Source organism: Trachinotus anak, unplaced genomic scaffold, assembly GCF_046630095.1.
Source record: "Trachinotus anak isolate AG129_WGS33_773 ecotype Australia unplaced genomic scaffold, CSIRO_AGI_Tana_v1 ptg000002l, whole genome shotgun sequence".
In the NCBI taxonomy this organism is placed as follows: Eukaryota; Metazoa; Chordata; class Actinopteri; order Carangiformes; family Carangidae; genus Trachinotus; species Trachinotus anak.
In genome coordinates this window covers 23966858-23984706 of record NW_027273853.1, presented here as the reverse complement: position 1 = coordinate 23984706, position 17849 = coordinate 23966858, and the positions used below count along the sequence as shown (strand labels likewise).

At 43.4% G+C, this 17849-nt stretch overlaps 1 protein-coding gene across 1 annotated transcript; it reads left to right on the top strand.

Moving 5' to 3' along the window:
- Positions 1-294: 294 nt before the first annotated feature.
- dusp6 (dual specificity phosphatase 6) lies at positions 295-5230 on the top strand. The gene is made up of 3 exons (XM_071457272.1): positions 295-1381; positions 1726-2160; positions 3461-5230. Exons 1-3 carry the CDS (start codon positions 979-981, stop codon positions 3772-3774), a joined length of 1152 nt encoding a protein of 383 aa, XP_071313373.1. The 5' UTR covers positions 295-978; the 3' UTR covers positions 3775-5230.
- The last annotated feature ends 12619 nt before the right edge of the window (positions 5231-17849 follow it).

Genomic DNA, 17849 nt, shown 5'->3' with positions numbered 1-17849 from the left:
TTATATGCTTGTGTTATTATGGCCTTATACTCCTAACACTCTTATTCGATACTCTCCTCCCTCCCTCCTTCCCTCCCTCCCTCTCTTCCTTCCCTCTCCCTGCAGTTCTTCTGTTTGTTTGCACTCACTTGATCCGGAGCGGAAATTCCTCTCCGTTTTTGTGAATGACAAACTCATTAACAATTCATCAACACGGGCCGCTCCATCCGGCCCCCGTTTCCAAGGCGACCGTCGCTGGGGCTGCTCTGATTGGCCGGCCGACATAATGTATCCAATGAAACGCCTCCTGTTTGTAGCCATTCAGCAGCCTGGCGCCGCAGAGAGCGCATTGAGCCAGATCCTGCAGAAGCGTCGATTCACACCGCAGACAGAGGAGGGAACAGGCGGCATCCGCAGGCACAAACAGTCGGACTTCACCCGCATGGTTCGCAGCCACAGACCACCCCGCCTCCTCCACTGCTCTGCCTTTCTGCTCTGAGTCTCCGACACGGAAGGTCGAGGCGGAGGAGCCGTTGCGCTTGGAGCCGTGGAGTTATATAAGAGCAGAGGAAGCGTCAGCCCCGTCGCAGGGCCGGTGTGACTCATTGATAAATAACACAGGCTCTCTCTGACCAGATGCATGAATGAGCGCCGGTGAAGGCAACCCGCAGTCGGGAAATCTGTGAAGGGAGCCGGTGGTTTTGTTGATCCGTGTCGTCCGAGAGCTCAAGGGACACCGAAAGACATTTGGAGTGAGAATTTGTCTGATTTTGTGTTTTGCATTCACTCTTTTTTTTTTTTTTTCTTCTTTTTGTTGAACCTCTGCCCCCAGTTGCTCGTGTTGCTGAGGGCCCCTCTAAGCAGTGCACTGAAAAAAGAAAATCCACAGATTATTTGCCATCGTTTGCCTCCTTGCCGCTGCAGCCAGGAAGCGCCCCCCGCCCCCCCCCCCCCAAACTGCTTTCTCAAAAAGACATTTTTCCCCACTCCTGCTTATAAATGCTTGACAAGCTCAAGCCCGTCGTCCAGCTCGACTCGGTAATGGCGATCAGCAAGACGGTGGGCTGGCTCCGGGAGCAGCTGGAGACGCGCAGGGACGGGCTGCTGGTGATGGACTGCCGGGCCCAGGAGCTCTACGAGTCGTCGCACGTCGAGACGGCGATCAACGTGGCCATACCGAGCCTCATGCTCCGCCGGCTGAAGAAGGGCAACCTGCCCGTCCGGTCGCTGCTCTCCGACGGGGAGGACCGCGAAAGGTTCGTGCGGCGGTGCAAGACGGACACGATCGTGCTGTACGACGAGTACAGCCGGGAGTGGAACGAAAACGTGGACGGGGGCTCAGTGTTGGGTCTGCTGCTGAGGAGGATGAAGGACGAAGGCTACAAGGCCTATTATCTGGAGGGTGAGTGCGGTTCATTCACAATTAAGGGCCCCGCTGGCCGCTGCTGTTCATTCACAGCAGCAGGTTTTTGCGCAGAGACGGAAGGTTTCGAGGCTTTAGACGTGAAAGCTCGTTTTGTTTGCGTATTAACATGCATGTTTGAAAGATTTCTACTGCTGTAAATTAATAATCCGTGAAACTGCAGTCGAAGCAATCTTTCTCTGTTCAGCGATTGTCAAGAAAGAGAAAAAAAAATGCAGCTAAATGAGTCTAAATGGCAAGTCCAGATGAATATTTAATATCAGTGCAGTGTAACGCACATGCTCATGTAGCAACCTTCAGTGGATTTGTGTTGTATTTTCCAGGTGGCTTCAGTAAATTCCAGGCTGAGTATCCAGCTCTGTGCGAAACCAACCTGGACGGCTCCACCAACAGCAGCTCCCCTACCGCCCAGGTGCTGGGCCTCGGCGGGCTGCGGATCAGCTCCGACTCCTCAGACATCGAGTCAGACATAGACCGGGACCCGAGCAGCGCCACGGACTCCGACGGCAGCCCGCTGTCCAACCCGCAGCCCTCCTTCCCGGTGGAGATCCTGCCGCACCTCTACCTGGGCTGCGCCAAGGACTCCACCAACCTGGACGTGCTGGAGGAGTACGGCATCAAGTACATCCTCAACGTCACCCCCAACCTGCCCAACCTCTTTGAGAACGCAGGGGAGTTTAAGTACAAGCAGATCCCCATCTCGGATCACTGGAGCCAGAATCTGTCTCAGTTCTTCCCGGAGGCCATCAGCTTCATCGGTAAGTCATCCTGCAGAGCTGACAACACTCTGCAGCTTCTCTGGCTGCGAACTCTTACACCCCAAGCCCCCCTGACTTATTCTGGTGTTTACATGCACATTCACCTTTAGGCCTGGAAACAGGCTTAATAATTATTTTTCACTTATTTTTTATTCAGGGTTAAACTGCAAATGATTGTTTTTGTTGTGGAAATCCACAACTCAAGCACATCATCTTAAAAAAAGCAGCAAATCCTCACATTTGAGAAGCAGGAACCAGCCTGTCAGTTGATTATTGATTGATTATTCTGCCACTGTTCCCTTTAATTCCTTACATGCAGACGTTTCAAGATTGTTTTGAATATGTGCAGACAAAGTGAGCGAGCAGAACCAGATAGTCAGGGACATAATCTCATTAATTTGATATGTGTTATCAAAGCCAGGAAGTTCTTAGGTTCTTATTGTGCAATTGAGATTAGATGAGGTGTCCCTGGCTGTGGTCTTATCAGTCAATCAGGCGGGGACACACAGAGCAGGCAGATTAAGGCCATTGTGTTGCAGGCAGAGAAGTACAAGTGTGCCTCCAATGGCGCACAGGCTAAAATGCACTGTGTACAAATGATTTGACTTCAATGGAAGACATCCTGGCCTGTCCCTTGTCCCGGGGCTTGTGTAATTGCAGCACAAAGGGCGACGTTGAAACAGGAGAACGGGGAGAGTGAACGAGGGGAGGGCAGTAATTTGAGCGCAACAGGAAGGAAGTGGCATTGAAAGTAATCTAGGACATGGCACTGCCCCCCCCTCCCTTTTCCTCCCTCCACATTACAAAAGGAGCCATTTACAGGCCCTGTTGACATCCTGTTCGCCTTGACAGGGTGCCCTCATGACTCCTACGTTTACACGCCCAAATGGCACCATTGTCGGAGTAACCCCAGCGAGCGGAAGAATGGTTTAATAGACCGTAATAGTCAATTTCCCAGCCGGCTACTCCAGGCCAAAAAAAAAAAAAACCCAAAGAATGTCGGCTCTGTTTATGTGAGCTACTGCTGCAGCCCCTGTTTGTTGACTGACACGCCTGGGAGATAGTTGGGATAATAACTTCCGCTGCTCTCCCTCCCTGGACCTGCTCCAACTTCCAACACAGCTTGACTTAAATGTCACAGATGTTTATCACCAGTTTTGTTCTGTCTCTGTACAAAAAAAAGGAGGCTGTGCTTTTCTTCACCTAAGCTCTAAGTTTTTATAACTATGTGTTGCTCTACATCTTTTGTGTGCTGATGGAGGAGGTCTATAACATTTCCACCCTTTTCTCTTCTCTCCAGATGAAGCGAGAGGCCAGAAGTGTGGTGTCCTGGTCCACTGCCTGGCTGGCATCAGCCGCTCAGTGACGGTGACAGTGGCGTACCTGATGCAGAAGCTCAACCTGTCCATGAACGACGCCTACGACATCGTCAAGATGAAAAAGTCCAACATCTCCCCCAACTTCAACTTCATGGGCCAGCTCCTGGACTTTGAGCGCACGCTGGGCCTGAAAAGCCCGTGCGACAACCGCTTGGCCGCGCCAAGCCAGCAGCTCTACTTCACCACCCCGACCAACCACAACGTCTTCCAGCTGGACCCCCTGGAGTCCACGTGAAGTCTGCTGTCGCTGCCACCATCTCCTTGCTGGAGGTTTCACGAGCCTCTTGTTGCAAAAAGCTGCAAAAAAGTTTCTCTTTTTTCCGTCGTCTGCCGTGCGACTGGGCTCTTGACGTTATTGATACAGCTGGTTTGAGGCGACAGCTGCCGAGCCTGGTTACTGCAGGGCCAAAGCTGTCTGGCCAAGATGCAGCTGCTGTTGACTGAATGAGGAGAGACAGTAAAAAAGAGACAGACAGAAAAAGAGGAAGCGAGTCTTTAAAGAGTGCAGATACTTTCTTCAATCCTATATCGCTGTTGGACTCCTGAGGTCTTTTATCTCTTTTGTCCTTGTGTCTGAGGAAACTTCAAGTGATTTGTCGGACAGCTGTACGTTACGCTTCAAAGTTCCTAGGCTGGTGTGCCAAAGATACATGATTGTTCTGGACAGATCTAAAGAAAAATGAAAATCCTTTTTTATGTTTGTTTTGGGGTCCGGCACTTGTTCCCCCGAGACCTCAGGGTGCGTCGTCTCCCTCGTCTTCTGTGAAGACTTGCCTGTGTGGGGCCAAAGCACCCCAGCTTTAGATGGCACAATATATACTGGACTCGATTTTACATTTGTGGAGTCTTTTCAAACATTTATACATTGTGTATATATCTTAATATAAAAGACAATACAGTAAAAGCCTTGCTCTAGTATATACCCTTTGCAACAAGTGGGTACTGAAGATTCTCTTTGCTTATATTATAAGGTAGAATATGAAACAAATTGCATATTGATTCATATGTTTAAGTTTATTATGCCAAAAATCAAGTAGGCTTTCCAAGAATAATGGAGAAATGTGTACATGTGTAATATATTTGATAATCGCTTTACGTGTGAATTCAGCCGACCGGCCTTGTTTTTGCACCCACCCTCTCACAATTCAAAGTCACTTTGGTTGTTTGCCTTACTTTTGAGCTCAGAAGGTTTATATGCATTAGCCTTCAGAGAAATTCACCAATTTTCTCAACTTCTCTACAGCATCCCAGAGTTGATTTTTCCTTTTTTTTTTTCTTTTTAAATTTTCGCACAAAAATGAAATCAAACTTTGAGCATTTTTTTTTTTAAATTTGGCACCACGTGAAAGATATGTAGTCAGAACTGTGTTGTCTGGATCTCTGAAGGTTAATGTGAGTAATACTGATCTGTGCACAAGGGTTGAAAATCTCTGACATGTCGACAAAGCAGGAGGCATTGCTTGCCTCGCCTCTTCAGGGAAAACTCTGTGAAATGCAGTTTTTTTTTCGTCAAGACAAGAGAAAAAAAAGAAAAATCCCAAACTTCGGAGGGTCGTGTTGTCCCCCTCCAGAGAGAAGGCCTCTTTCCAGAGGAAGCCAGCTTGGTGACCTCTGCCAACCCCCCTCCACACTCCTCTCTTACGAATGTAAAGATAAAGATAAGTTATTAATAAATTGCTATTTTGTCTACACTTTCTGTTTCTCATGCTTGTTTTTCCATTAGCACACTTGGTGTTTTGTCTGTTACCACAATAACACACAGTAACGTTGAGTTTTAACCACCAAGCCAAGTCACGACAACAAAAAGCAAAACAAAACAAAAAAAAGTCGCCATGAATCGTGAGGCTATTTAGAAAGCTCTCGCTGTTGATTAACCACACCACTCGACACATCTCCCAGTGTACTTTCCAGTTCAGAATTAGCATGTCCTGTCACATGTCGCTTGTGTAACAAGGCGTCATGCACACTCTGTCCTCTTGTGACAATCATTCACAAACTGCAAAAGTCCACTCAACAGGTACAAAGTGATTCCAGTCACGCTGTAAACAGCCTGACCGGTTTTGCCAGGTGCCGCACCATGGCGAGGGCTTCGGGTTCACACAAACACTTACCTCGGGCACTTCCTGAAGGCGGGGCCTCTGTGCTCGCCCAACAAAGAGAGCAGAAAGTACCTAGATGTGGTGTCACTTGATAGCGAGGTGCAGGAACGCGTACCTGTTAAGACCTGGGGGCTCGGGAGAAGATGATCTTCACAGTGCAGGTGAGGGATGAGGATCACTGTGTTCTCACACAAGCAGCAACTTGTTTCACAGCCCGGCAGAGATGCGTTGCTGTGCACCAGCAGTCTCACACATGCTGATTAACAGCAGAAGCAGAGTGCGTTACTTGTGTTAATTCTCTGGAGTGTGTGGAAAGGACCAAGCAAAAAATTTGATCTGTGAAACTAAAAGTTAAAGACAGTAGGTTTTTTAATAGGGGGATTTTCAAAGACTGGATCACATGCAGCTCTTTTTGTCTGCTGAGCCCTTAATGTGTGCAGCATGCATGTGCTTGCAATGCAGTAAAGTCTTTCAACTGAAGTTGAGAGTGTTTGTGAGTCAACATAAACAGCAGCCTCGCTGTGATTAGCTGCCTGGAGTCACTTAAATAGTCAAGTGCAGTGTAGGCAGACACAACTTGTGAGTTAAGAGTTTGAAGTTTCAAAAAACATAATGAAAAACAAGTGATTCAATGTCTCACTTATATAAAAAGTAGACAAGGTAAAATATAACTGGAAAGCATCTCTTATATGCATATCAGAATCCAAAAAAATCTAAAAATAAAAAAAAGTGTGAAAGGAAAGAATTGGAAATCAGATGCATTAGAACCAGGAAGGAGAAGTGTTGTCCAAAAACTTCTTGTAAAACTCAAAGCACATTACATTAATATGTGGTAGAGAAGCAAAATGAATGGAAAAAGGGTATCTGACATTTTTTTTTCAGGTTCAGACTGGAAATACAACAGCTGAACAAAGCGAGTGAATCATTGGCGGTGTAACAAAGAGCTAAACCTGCACACTCATGTCCTGACGTAAATGATTTATAAAAAGACTCCTGCATTTCAGTAGGTGCCAGCACTCGCCCCTTTGCCCACTTTCCAGCTCAGACGATTCTTTTCCATTTCCTGGGTAATCATTTCATAATAACACCACTCCTACAGTCCAACTGTAACAACAAAGTAAACACTGTGAAAAGCAATGTTCGTTCCAACTCAATCAATTCCAATTCTCAGAGTTCTTGATGTGCCACGTTACCCATGAGATTGCATGACCAAGAGCGAAAAACAGGAAACAGAAATCTCCAATTTATGTATACAGTGCTGTATATCAGTGATTTTGTGCTGTACACAGTGGTTTTCATTGAACCAATTCATGCCCAGTAGTAATGCAGGCAAATGTCTGTGGAAAGATGTTACACTAATATTTAGTGGCATCATCATTCATTGTTTTTTTTCCTTCCTGCTCAATACTCAGGGTCAAGGAGTCTGCTTGAACGTTAATGCATCTACATTGTTGAAGAAATATGCAAACTCTATACCAGCAGGCCCTTCGCTGGGAATCAAATTTGAGTGTTATAGTTGTAAATAGGCAAAACACAGCCGATTCCACCAGCAAAAATTACTAAAAAATACCAAGCAATGCATCCATACCATAGTTGTTTATATTTCACTTGGTGTTGGACTGACATTGCAATACCTAGAGCTATGTGGCTATATGGCTAAAAATGGTCACTATAGCCCTTGAGATTGGTACCTTAAGGGAAACCAAGCGGCAACCAATCTTGAAGTCAACCATTGGTTTGTGAACTGCCCTTTTGAAGCCTCGAGTTTGAAATGTGGCCGTCGCCATTTTGGTTTTTTGAAACCGGGAGAAACCATTTTTGGATAAGAAGGTGGAGCTGAGGAGGAGTGAGGGTTGGATCTGACCTACTCTGTGCTCTGTCTTGATTGTCAGACAAGTAGCTGTGTATGGTGCAGTCTGTCAATCACACAACAGCCACACCCTAATGCATACCCTGCTTTATGGTCTATTTTCTTTCTAAATGGGACCATAATTTAAAAAATGGACATCATGATGTATTGAAGAAGACTTGAAACTAGTGACGGACACCCTAAACTCATTAGGAAAACGTTTACTGAGGTAATAAATCAAGTGAGAAGTAGAGACATTTTCCCATAGACTTCAATACAATCAAATTTCTTTTTGCAACCAGTGGAGTCGCCCCCTGATGGTCATTAGATAGAACGCAGGTTTAAGGCACTTTTTAGAAAATATATATCCATTGATTTTTATATAGAGTCTATAAGGTAAACTGGTTGACAATGGTTATTTTTTAGGTTAAAGGACCCATTGCGTAGGATTTAGTGGCAACTAGTGGTGAGGTTGCAGATACCAAACATGTATGAGCCCTTACGATGGCCTTCACTTCAATTAAAAATGCAAAAGGCCCTCTCTATAGAGCCAGTGTTTGGTTTGTCTCTTGTGGGCTATTGAAAAAACATGGCAGGATCCATGGAAGATATGAAGGACTCATTTTCAGCTAATGAAAACACAACACTTCTTAGTTTAAAGTAAGTGCTCAATAATGAAAATTGTACTCAGTTTCTGCCCATCCATCCAACTGACACAGGTCCTTTAAGTGAGGGACTTCAATCTTTACCAATAACTATTGTGGGACCCATAAGTACAAAGTATATTTAAAGTGTCTCAAGTACTAGATGGCCAGTTTTAGTACTACTGATGGCTGAAATGCAACAAGTGAAATGAGATTTATCTGAACAGTTCATTCTGGCCCAGTGATCAGCAGCTGTTTAAAATTAAACATTAAAAGTATTCTGACACCACTTCAGGGAATATTCCACTAACATTGCAAAATGTTTACATGGTATGAAGTTCTGCAGTTCCTCTAACAACCAGTTAAAGCATCTGCTGACTAAATGTTGACATCTGAGGCCTCTACATACTGTTATCAACTAAAAGATAAGGACAGTGCCTTAATCAGGTTTAAGTCTGAATATTGAATGCATGTGATCAGTCTATTTGAGAGGTAAAAGAACAAGTGTTTAGACAGGATAGGTGCTCTCACAGTAGCATGAAATTCAATGTCTTGCTCAAGGACAGTGTGACAGATATGGACTCTCTGGCTGCTACAGGGGATCAAACCTGTGAGCCTGCGGGTGAAAGGACAGGTCTCTTCAGCCATCGTCTATCAAACCTCAACCCAACTATAGCCTAGCCTGGGAAGCTCTTATTCTTAGAATGGGCTGCTGTGATGTCATGGCAGGACTGTGATTGACGAATGGGGCCGGGGGAATGCATGGCACGCCAAGTGCTCCGGGGGCTCTCATGGCTGTTCTTCCTGTCTGTGGCTTGGCCTTTCGTGGCTTTAAAGCCAAGGATTAAAGGGCACAGGAAACTACCAGTGCTAATTTTAGACAGGTATGTAGATGGGCTTGGCAGACCCCATCAGCACCTGCATCACCACGGCACGGCTGCTGCAACAGGACAGGCCATACAGGGATCAGGATACACGTATGGGTCATGGTGAGGGCCGTCAAGGGGGAAGTTGGCATGTGGACATGTGGTCAGATGACTGATAGGCCTGGAGTTAAATGTACAGTAGTGAGGAGAGTGATCAGGCATTCAGACTAGAAATAGCACTGCATTTAAAAAAAACACATGGGTCTGCACTGGTTTGATGTGTTGCTACAGGTCCTCCTTCTCGATCATAGCGAGTTGAACAAAAGAAATACCAACCTCATTCAGGTCTCAAGATAATCTACCAAGACTATGTTGGCCAATGCATCATGTTGTGGCAAAGGTTAATCAAGGGTTGCAGGATGATTCTTAATTTTTTGTTGAAACCACGGTCTTGTTAAAATGAATGCTAGGGCTAGATTTTATGTTTTTTTGCCCAGGAGCATCAAAAGGCTGAAGCACAAATGCAACACAGATGATCTGGCAGAGTGTGGACTGAGGTCCTATATGCTGGCCAGGTTGATCAGCAAATAAAGAGCAGGTAAGCCAGACTGCTGGAAAGATTAGGTCACCTACATGAGTGGGAAACTGAAGGAGGGTGGAGACGTGAGGCAAGCTCGTACATCTGTAAGATTTACTTGGTTAGTTAAATGTTAAATATGTCTATTTAACGTTATGGCTGATAATAATAATAATAATAATAATAATAATAATAATAATAATAATAATAATAATAATAATAATAATAATAATAATGATAATAATAATAATAGTAAACTTTATTTGTAAAGCACCTTTCATACAAGAAATGCAACTCAAAGTTCTTTACAACAAAGAAAATACATGCGTCAAGTGCACCGCATGAAAATACATAAAAGGAACATAAACACATGTTAAAAAACATTACGTAGAATGAAAAGCATTCATGTAAAATGAGATGGAATAGTAATAGAATAATAACACCGATATAAAACAATAACACTGATAAAATAAATGAAATAAATACATAATTAAAATAAGTTACGAATGGATTATATATGAGCTTGTAAAAGGCTAAAGTGAAGAGATAAGTTTTAAGCTTTCTTTTTAAAAAAAACATATGGGGGTTAATGTATGGGGGGAAGACTGAGGTCACAGACGGCTGCGTGCAAGGAACACATGTACCCTGAACATCGGCGCTGTTTGGTCTTAACCTGATTTTTACAGCAAAGAAAAGAAGACAGATAGAAAAGTCCTGCAAAGCAGCTAATAACAGCTCCTTGTGGACCAGCAAGTGAAATATATGCTGTATGTCTGAAATGATTAATAAGTGACGCATTACTTCTCGGAGCAACAAGACTTACCCTGATAACACCATGCTACATCATCGCCTTCAATTCAACTTTGATCTCTGCTGTCACCAGTGGGAGTTGCAGCAAAACTGAAGTTTTTTCCACCTACACACCTATTTTTTTTATTGTTGAGTAGAATAGCCAATTACAAGTGAGAGCCTGATTTCACCAACTGTTATTTTGGCTGGGGCATGAGACTGTTTAGTTTTCTAGCAGAAATGGCTCACAACTCCAGGTGCTTGCTAATAACGCCATTCTCAGGTTTGAGTTTGAGTTGAAGTTGCCAGCGCGTGGGGAGTTTTTGTTCCAAAGCAAAGCACAGGCCAAAAAGTAACTTTTGAAAGTCTGAAATAAGCACCTGGAGAAAACTGTTGAGTTGCTGGAACAGATCAATCAACTTCTGTTTAGCAACAAATCTCTCTGCTTATTTCTCCTCACATGTACTGCACAGTAACACGCTGAAGTGTTGAGAATGCCACATCCGTTTCACGATTGAATATGGATGTCCGGCTGTGGGCTCGGTGTGGAGCGCCGCTGCCCCAGTTCCCACTGGCCATGAAAATAAAGGCAAGAGGTTGTGGGGCTAAACTTGGCGCGCCTGCTAATCCTCTGCTAACAGTTCCTGTCCCTCTTACCCTCAAGCGACAGCGTGTTGACAGCAGCCTCCACCCCCTTCATCTCTCCCTGCTCCATCCATCCAGCACCCCCACGCCCCCACCCCACACCCCCTCCACCCTCCACCCACCTGTCTCATGTCACACTGCTTCCCTCTCATCCACTCCAGTAATTTCCTGTTGCCCTCACAGATCGTGTTACAAGTTCCAAAATTGCAGAGGCAGACACACACACACACACACACACACACACTGCCTACAAGCTCATTCACATAAAATGGAGCAAACATTCTCACACACACACACACACACACACACTCCCTGCATGCCAGCCATGCTATCATTTCCACTGCCAATCCTCACAATCCCAACGCTTACACCATCACACTTTCATACTCTCTCGCTCTCTTTCTCTTTCTCTCTTTCTCTCTCTCTCTCCCCCTCTCTCACCAGATTATTAATCCAGCTCAGAGAACAGGCTGTGACCAAAACCCCATCGGAAGCAACAGATGGACCAGCTCACAAAAAAAAACCAAAACAACAAAAAACCCCAAAACACTTCCTGTCGGCGGATTTACACACACACACACACACACACACACACACACACACACACAGTCTTGTCTCTGTGACCTAAGAGGACATTACACTGACTTAGATTCATTTCCTGGAGACTTATTCTAACCTTAACCATAACTAGTAGGCCTACTTGCCTAACTCTAACCCTAACCTAACCCTACCTAACCTAACTTAACCTTAACATAATCTTAACATAATCTTACTCTAACTTTAACCTTAACCTAAACCTGACTTTACTGCAACTGTAAAACATGTCTGCGCCTTAAAGTATGGAGACAAAAGGTCCCCATAAGGAAGACAAGTCCCCATAATGTCCCCACAACATGAGTAGTACCTGGACCACACACACACATGCACACAGACACACAAACACACACACAAACACACACACACACACACACACACACACACACAATCACACCTATCAGCCCACAACACCTCTCATGAATAGATATGATAATGGGGTTTGGCCTCAGCTGAAATGTTGTTAACCTTGACAGCAAAATGTGAAAGTTAAGATTTGAAAGTGTGTGTGTGTGTGTGTGTGTGTGTGTGTGTGTGTGTGTGTGTGTGCTAGTGTGTGTGTGTGTGTGTGTATGTGTTAAACCACCTCATCCAAGAAACATGGCACTTTTTTGTTTTCATGTGTTTAAGAGGATTTGATTCATAATGTAGGGCTTAATACACTCACAGATACTTTTAACAAAATTAGACTGAAAATAAAATATGACACTGCACAGGATCCTTATTTGTGCTTTGAAAATGTACAGTTTCACCTATTCTAGTTCTGATAGGATTTTGTGCAAAATACTCCCTTTAATGGGCCGTGCTAATGTGTGTTAAATTTTCTTATGTTCAGAAATCAGTGGGATCTGATTGCTGCCTGGGACAGAGGAAAAAATACATCAATTTTTCTTAAATACAACATCATAGTTTGCATAATTAGCTGTGATGTACAGTATATATATATATATATATATATATTAGTTGAACATGTTTCTCTGAACAAGTATCTGTGTTCTCACTGGAGCTTTCTGACTGTTTAATGACGCTTCACACCACATGGAGGTCCACAGGTCAACCATGAGATAGCAGGAGATGCATTTGCTGTCTTTATGGTCTCAGCACTCGAATGCACACTTCCTCTCACAGTGTCAGCAGGCTGAGCCTGTCACCGCAGAGAGGACTGCTGTCACACTCAACTATCATCACCTCTCCTTCACTCCAAACCTCCCACATGGACAGATCTTCTGCAGCCCAGTCACTGACAGCTGATGTCCTCCCTTCCTGCGTCCTGCTGTATGTCTCTGAACTGTGTGTCCATTCAAGTGTCTTGGCATGTCTCGAATGAAAAGCCTCTCATGTTTTTTCAATGGGACAGTTAAAAAAACTGACACTATAGTTATTTAGACATTTGGCCCTTACCTGTTAAAATCGCGATGGAAACTTTTTTTTTTGTCCTCTTCATTCAGATAAAGTTTGTCCAGTTGCCATTTCCATTTCATCTGAGCATGTCTCCTCCATGATGTTTTTTTAGGAAGCTAAACATAATACATCCTAATACAGCTAAACACGCGTCCAGATAGAATTCATAACACATTTATACTGTATTTGTATGATGTGGTTTATCTCTGCATTATTTTTGCAGTCTATGTGCCAACTGTACAGATGCTAGCTGTAGCTCGCTAGCAATGTACACACTGTCCAGTGTAAAAGGGTTGGCTGTGCTTGTGTGTGTTTGTCTGATTATACTCATTATTTTCTTGTTGTCTACAGGAGTCATAACATTATTTGTTGAAGTTTAAACAAAATTTTTATTTTGCACTGTTGCATTTTCACTTCTATTTGCAAACTCTGAGGGCTTTCATGTGCATTCATGTCTTTGGCATTGACTTTGCAATCACACAGCTTGCGTTTTGTTAAGAGTGGATTCATGTCCAGACATTACAGCTACCATCAGCTGGAAGGACACCAGAGAATAACTAGAGAGCCTGTGTTGAGTGGGTGTTTTTTTTTGTTTTTCAAATCAACACGACTGATGCTTATGCAGCTAATTGGGAGTGGATTTAATATTTTTAGCTCGCTTCATTCATTCACAGCTGAAATAATGACTCATCACAGCAGGAGCAACGCAGGTGAAATTAAAAACATTAAAGACAACTGGATTCAGTTTAGATTTTGCAGGTCCAGGCTGCTGCGATTCCACATGTGGGCCAACTGGCACGACACAGAGCCTCATTTTTGTTTGTGTGTGTGCGTGCGTGTGTGGGTTCATGTACTTTTGAGAGTTAGGCCTCAGGTTTAGAATAAGGTGAAAGTTCAGGGGATTTATGTCAGTGAGGATCCTTACAAGTATAGGAGTACAAATGTATATGTGTGTGTGTGTGTGTGTGTGTGTGTGAGGGGGTGAGGAGGTGGGGGGGTTTTCATACTTACATACTTCCCCACTGTTAAAATCATCACTTGTGTCATTGGGACCTTTGACCCCACCAACGCCCTCTGGAATGCTGGGAAAGAATGTCTGGAGTAGGGGGAAAGTCAGAATGAAGAGCCTTGTTTTGGGACTCAGTGCTTTGCTCTCATTCTCTCTCTCTCTCTGTGTGTATGTGTGTGTTTGTGTGTACATTGTAATACAATGTTCTCTATCACAGTCTTTCAGCCCACGCAGTTTCCACGGTGTGATCACAGCCCTTTGCTCTGGTACACTGACATTTTTAACAAAAATATTTCACCTTGAACATGATCTAAGCTTAACTCTGACACTAATCCTTCCTTTTATTTTGAATTAAACATTTTCACTTTAGGTAAAGCTTTAACTCTGACACATGCTGTCGAGACTTATCTTTTGCAGCAAATTCAGCTGCAAGAAAAGTTACTATTTTCGGGTTAGTATTAAACTTTTATTATTACTGAACACTTTAACAAATGGCTTCAGGTAAAAAAAAACAAAAAAAAACTGCCAGGTGCAAAGAGTTGGCATCTTCTGCCAAAAACCACCATAGGTGGATTCAAAACCTTGTGTTGACAAGCTGTAAACCTAGTGACAAAAATAGTTATATTGTTGAAAATGCTGGGTTTGTCTTCTTTTTTTTCTAACAGCATTCCAGATGTGCCCTCAATTTCCCAAAAAAAGCGGCTTTGCCTGCCAGAGACAAAAATAGCTGGATGGTTCACGTTGCTGGAATTGCCGCTTTAAAAGTTGGTGAATAGGCTTGTGTGTCTTCATAGCACCCACCTTCCTGTCCCCGCAGCCCCTTCATCACCCATCTCCCACTGTGATTCATGTGCGAATCAGATGGATTTGCAGCAGGCTGATATAGCTGACTGTCAAGCGCTACACGTGCTACTGTGAGCTGTCCCAGATACAGGCAAAGCAATGGGGAAAACATCTGAATTTCACGGTTGGTACTATTATAGGCTTTTACCATTATAAGCATCGGGGTAGAACCAGCCTGGATGGTTAGAGGAGTGGGTGTTTTGATTGGAGGATTGTTGGTTCAAGTTCTGTGAATCCAGAAGACATAGACTCTTTTTCAGAAACAAGCAAACTTGTGACCTTTTGACCAAGAAGACCAACCAGTCAAGTGTTTTATGGTTTTAACAAGCATGTGAATGCAGCTGTGGTACAGCCAATATATAATGAAGAACCAGACCAAACACACATGGAAAGTGCTAAACACATACACAGTATATTTTTTTCTATACAGAAATGTGATTTCTGTTCATTCAAGTCTAAAAATGTATTTCAAAATATGTTTTTCTGAATCTTTCTTGTCATTGAATGAAACTAAAGAAATGCAGTGATATGACTGTGGATCTTCTACCTGGCTGAAAACGCCAACACTGTAACTTGACCTGTTTCTTTTAAATTCATCGTGAGTCAGATTGGAGACTTATGAAACCTTTCCTTCAAAAAACTATTTCTGTCTCGCTCATAAACCTTGAGTCAACGTGTCCTTCTGCCCACGCAGCCTCTACCTGAAGCGGCTACAGTGATCTTTCTATTACTGCTCTGCAGGAGGAAAGAGATGGAGGGAGTGAGATAGAAAGAGTGAGATGAACAGAGAGAGAGAGAGAGAGAGAGAGAGAGCCATAGGAAAGAGAGGCTGTGGTTGACAAAAGGCGATCTCTAACGGCTGTGAATCATCGGCGCTGTCTCCATTGAGCCCACGCAGCCAACTCAAGAGGAGTATAAATAGTCATTATCATTTAAAAGCTGTTTTAAAAATGACAAAATGAGAGAAACAAAGTGAGCAAACATCACATCCCGCCCACACAGCCAGACCTGCTATCAGGCCCACTTAACTGATGCTGATTTTTTTTTTTTATCCCGCTGTGTTGTCTGTTCTGTTGGCCTCCAGGTCTAGTTTACACTGTCAGCATCGTGTCAGTTGTGTCCAGCATCTGTCTGGTGTCAGTCTGACTGTGCTACTTGAAGATATCAACAAATAAGCCACTTGTAGTTGAGTAGGACCCTCATTTCACAATCAAGCAGAAAAGACTTAAAGGTTTTTTTTTGTTCTCTACTTTCACACAGCTTCTTTTACAGTTTGGATGTTCTTGATGTGTTACCTCCAAATGAAAGGTTGCATGGTCTTATAGGTGGGAACTCTAAACTGCATAGAGGCAGAACTAAAGTTCATAGCCCATTTTTAATTGTTCCTGTTATCTTTGTCTTAGGCTATTACATAAACCCCTCTCAGAAACACAATGTTTTGAATATTGAGTGTAGCTGATTTGGGAAACGTGATCAGGTTGTCTCTAATTTTCTTTTATTTGTTTAACATGCAGTTACATGATATTTCTTGTACAGTACGTGATGCACTGATGTCCTGTTGCCAGGCAACCCAGAGACATTGTACAGAGGTGCTTGGCAGATGGACAGACTGTTATTCATTAAGAAACAGTTACTAAAGATACTGTCTAGTTTATATTTATGTTCTGTGAAACCAGCTGTTTCCCCTTGCTTCTAGTTGTTATGCTAAGCTAGGCTAAGAACCTTTTGGCTTTGTACTTAATGAACAGGCAAGAGAATGGCATTAATCTTATCTAATTAGAACCTATTTTCCCAGAACGCTGAGTTGTCCTTAACAGTCTGATTCAGGCTTTCATTCATTATTTGCATAGGCTACATGATTTGTACCTCTGTGGCTGATAAGTTAAGATATCTATAAAGTTAATATGACAAAGTAACGAACATAACAGTAACATCTGGAGACATGAACACCACTCTGTACTGCTACAGCCAGCAGCTCATTTACATGGAGTAGAAACAAGGGGAACAACTAATAAACAGCAGGACTATTTTTTTGGCAGGGAGATGGCTCCCTTGAGTACCTGGTGGTTTCCTGGAGTTGTGACAGAACTCAAGGAAATCACTGCACCAAACCCAGAAATAATCCAGCACATACCCCACCACCATTATTATTTTACTTTGGTTTTTGCATATATTACATTATCATCACCTGGTTCATTTATTTAGTCACAATAACAATTTTACGTATAGACAGAAAGATCCTTGTTGAATCAAAATGTTGCTTGTTTTTGAATAGAAATTTCTTATCCTGTGCTGGATCCTTTCTTCAGGGCCCTTTTAAGAGGGCAAAAGATTTCTATGGGAATCAGTAAACCTGCGTTCCGTCTTAATGAGTGCGTGTGTGTGCATTTCAGACATCCGCACCTTTCATCCCAGTCTTCTACCTCTTTATTAGTAATAATATCCTAGTCCAGTCCTCCCTCCTGTTCCTCGCTGGTTCGGCTGTGTTGTTTCCCGTCATTAGTGTCCGCCCACGATGGGTTGTTGGCACATCGAGGAACAGGAAGTGGAAGTGGGTGATTAAGGCAGATCCAGGCCTGCCCGCCCAGTGTATGCACCAGGTATGAGTAATACTGCTGACACAACTGTGCCACTTCAGTGACAGAACAGGGGAAAGAGAGCTAATAAGGGAGACAGTGGGAGGAAATAGCACTTCATCACTCCAGCATCCCAGCACACTTCATGAACTATTGGGTGATAAATAGAACACTTCACAGGACTGTTGACATCTACCAAAATAGACACAATATGTAACTTATGCATGATGCCACTGTGCATGTGCTCCTGTCATAATACTGCAGAAAGTGGACTGGATATTTCTGGTTTATTACAGCTTGGTTGTTTTGGCCATTGTTTTCATTGGTAATAATAACTAAGTAAAGAAATTGTTGAAATCTGGTAATGAGTCAGCTTGCTAAAAATACGTCAGAGACGGCAAGAAACAAACAGTAATAA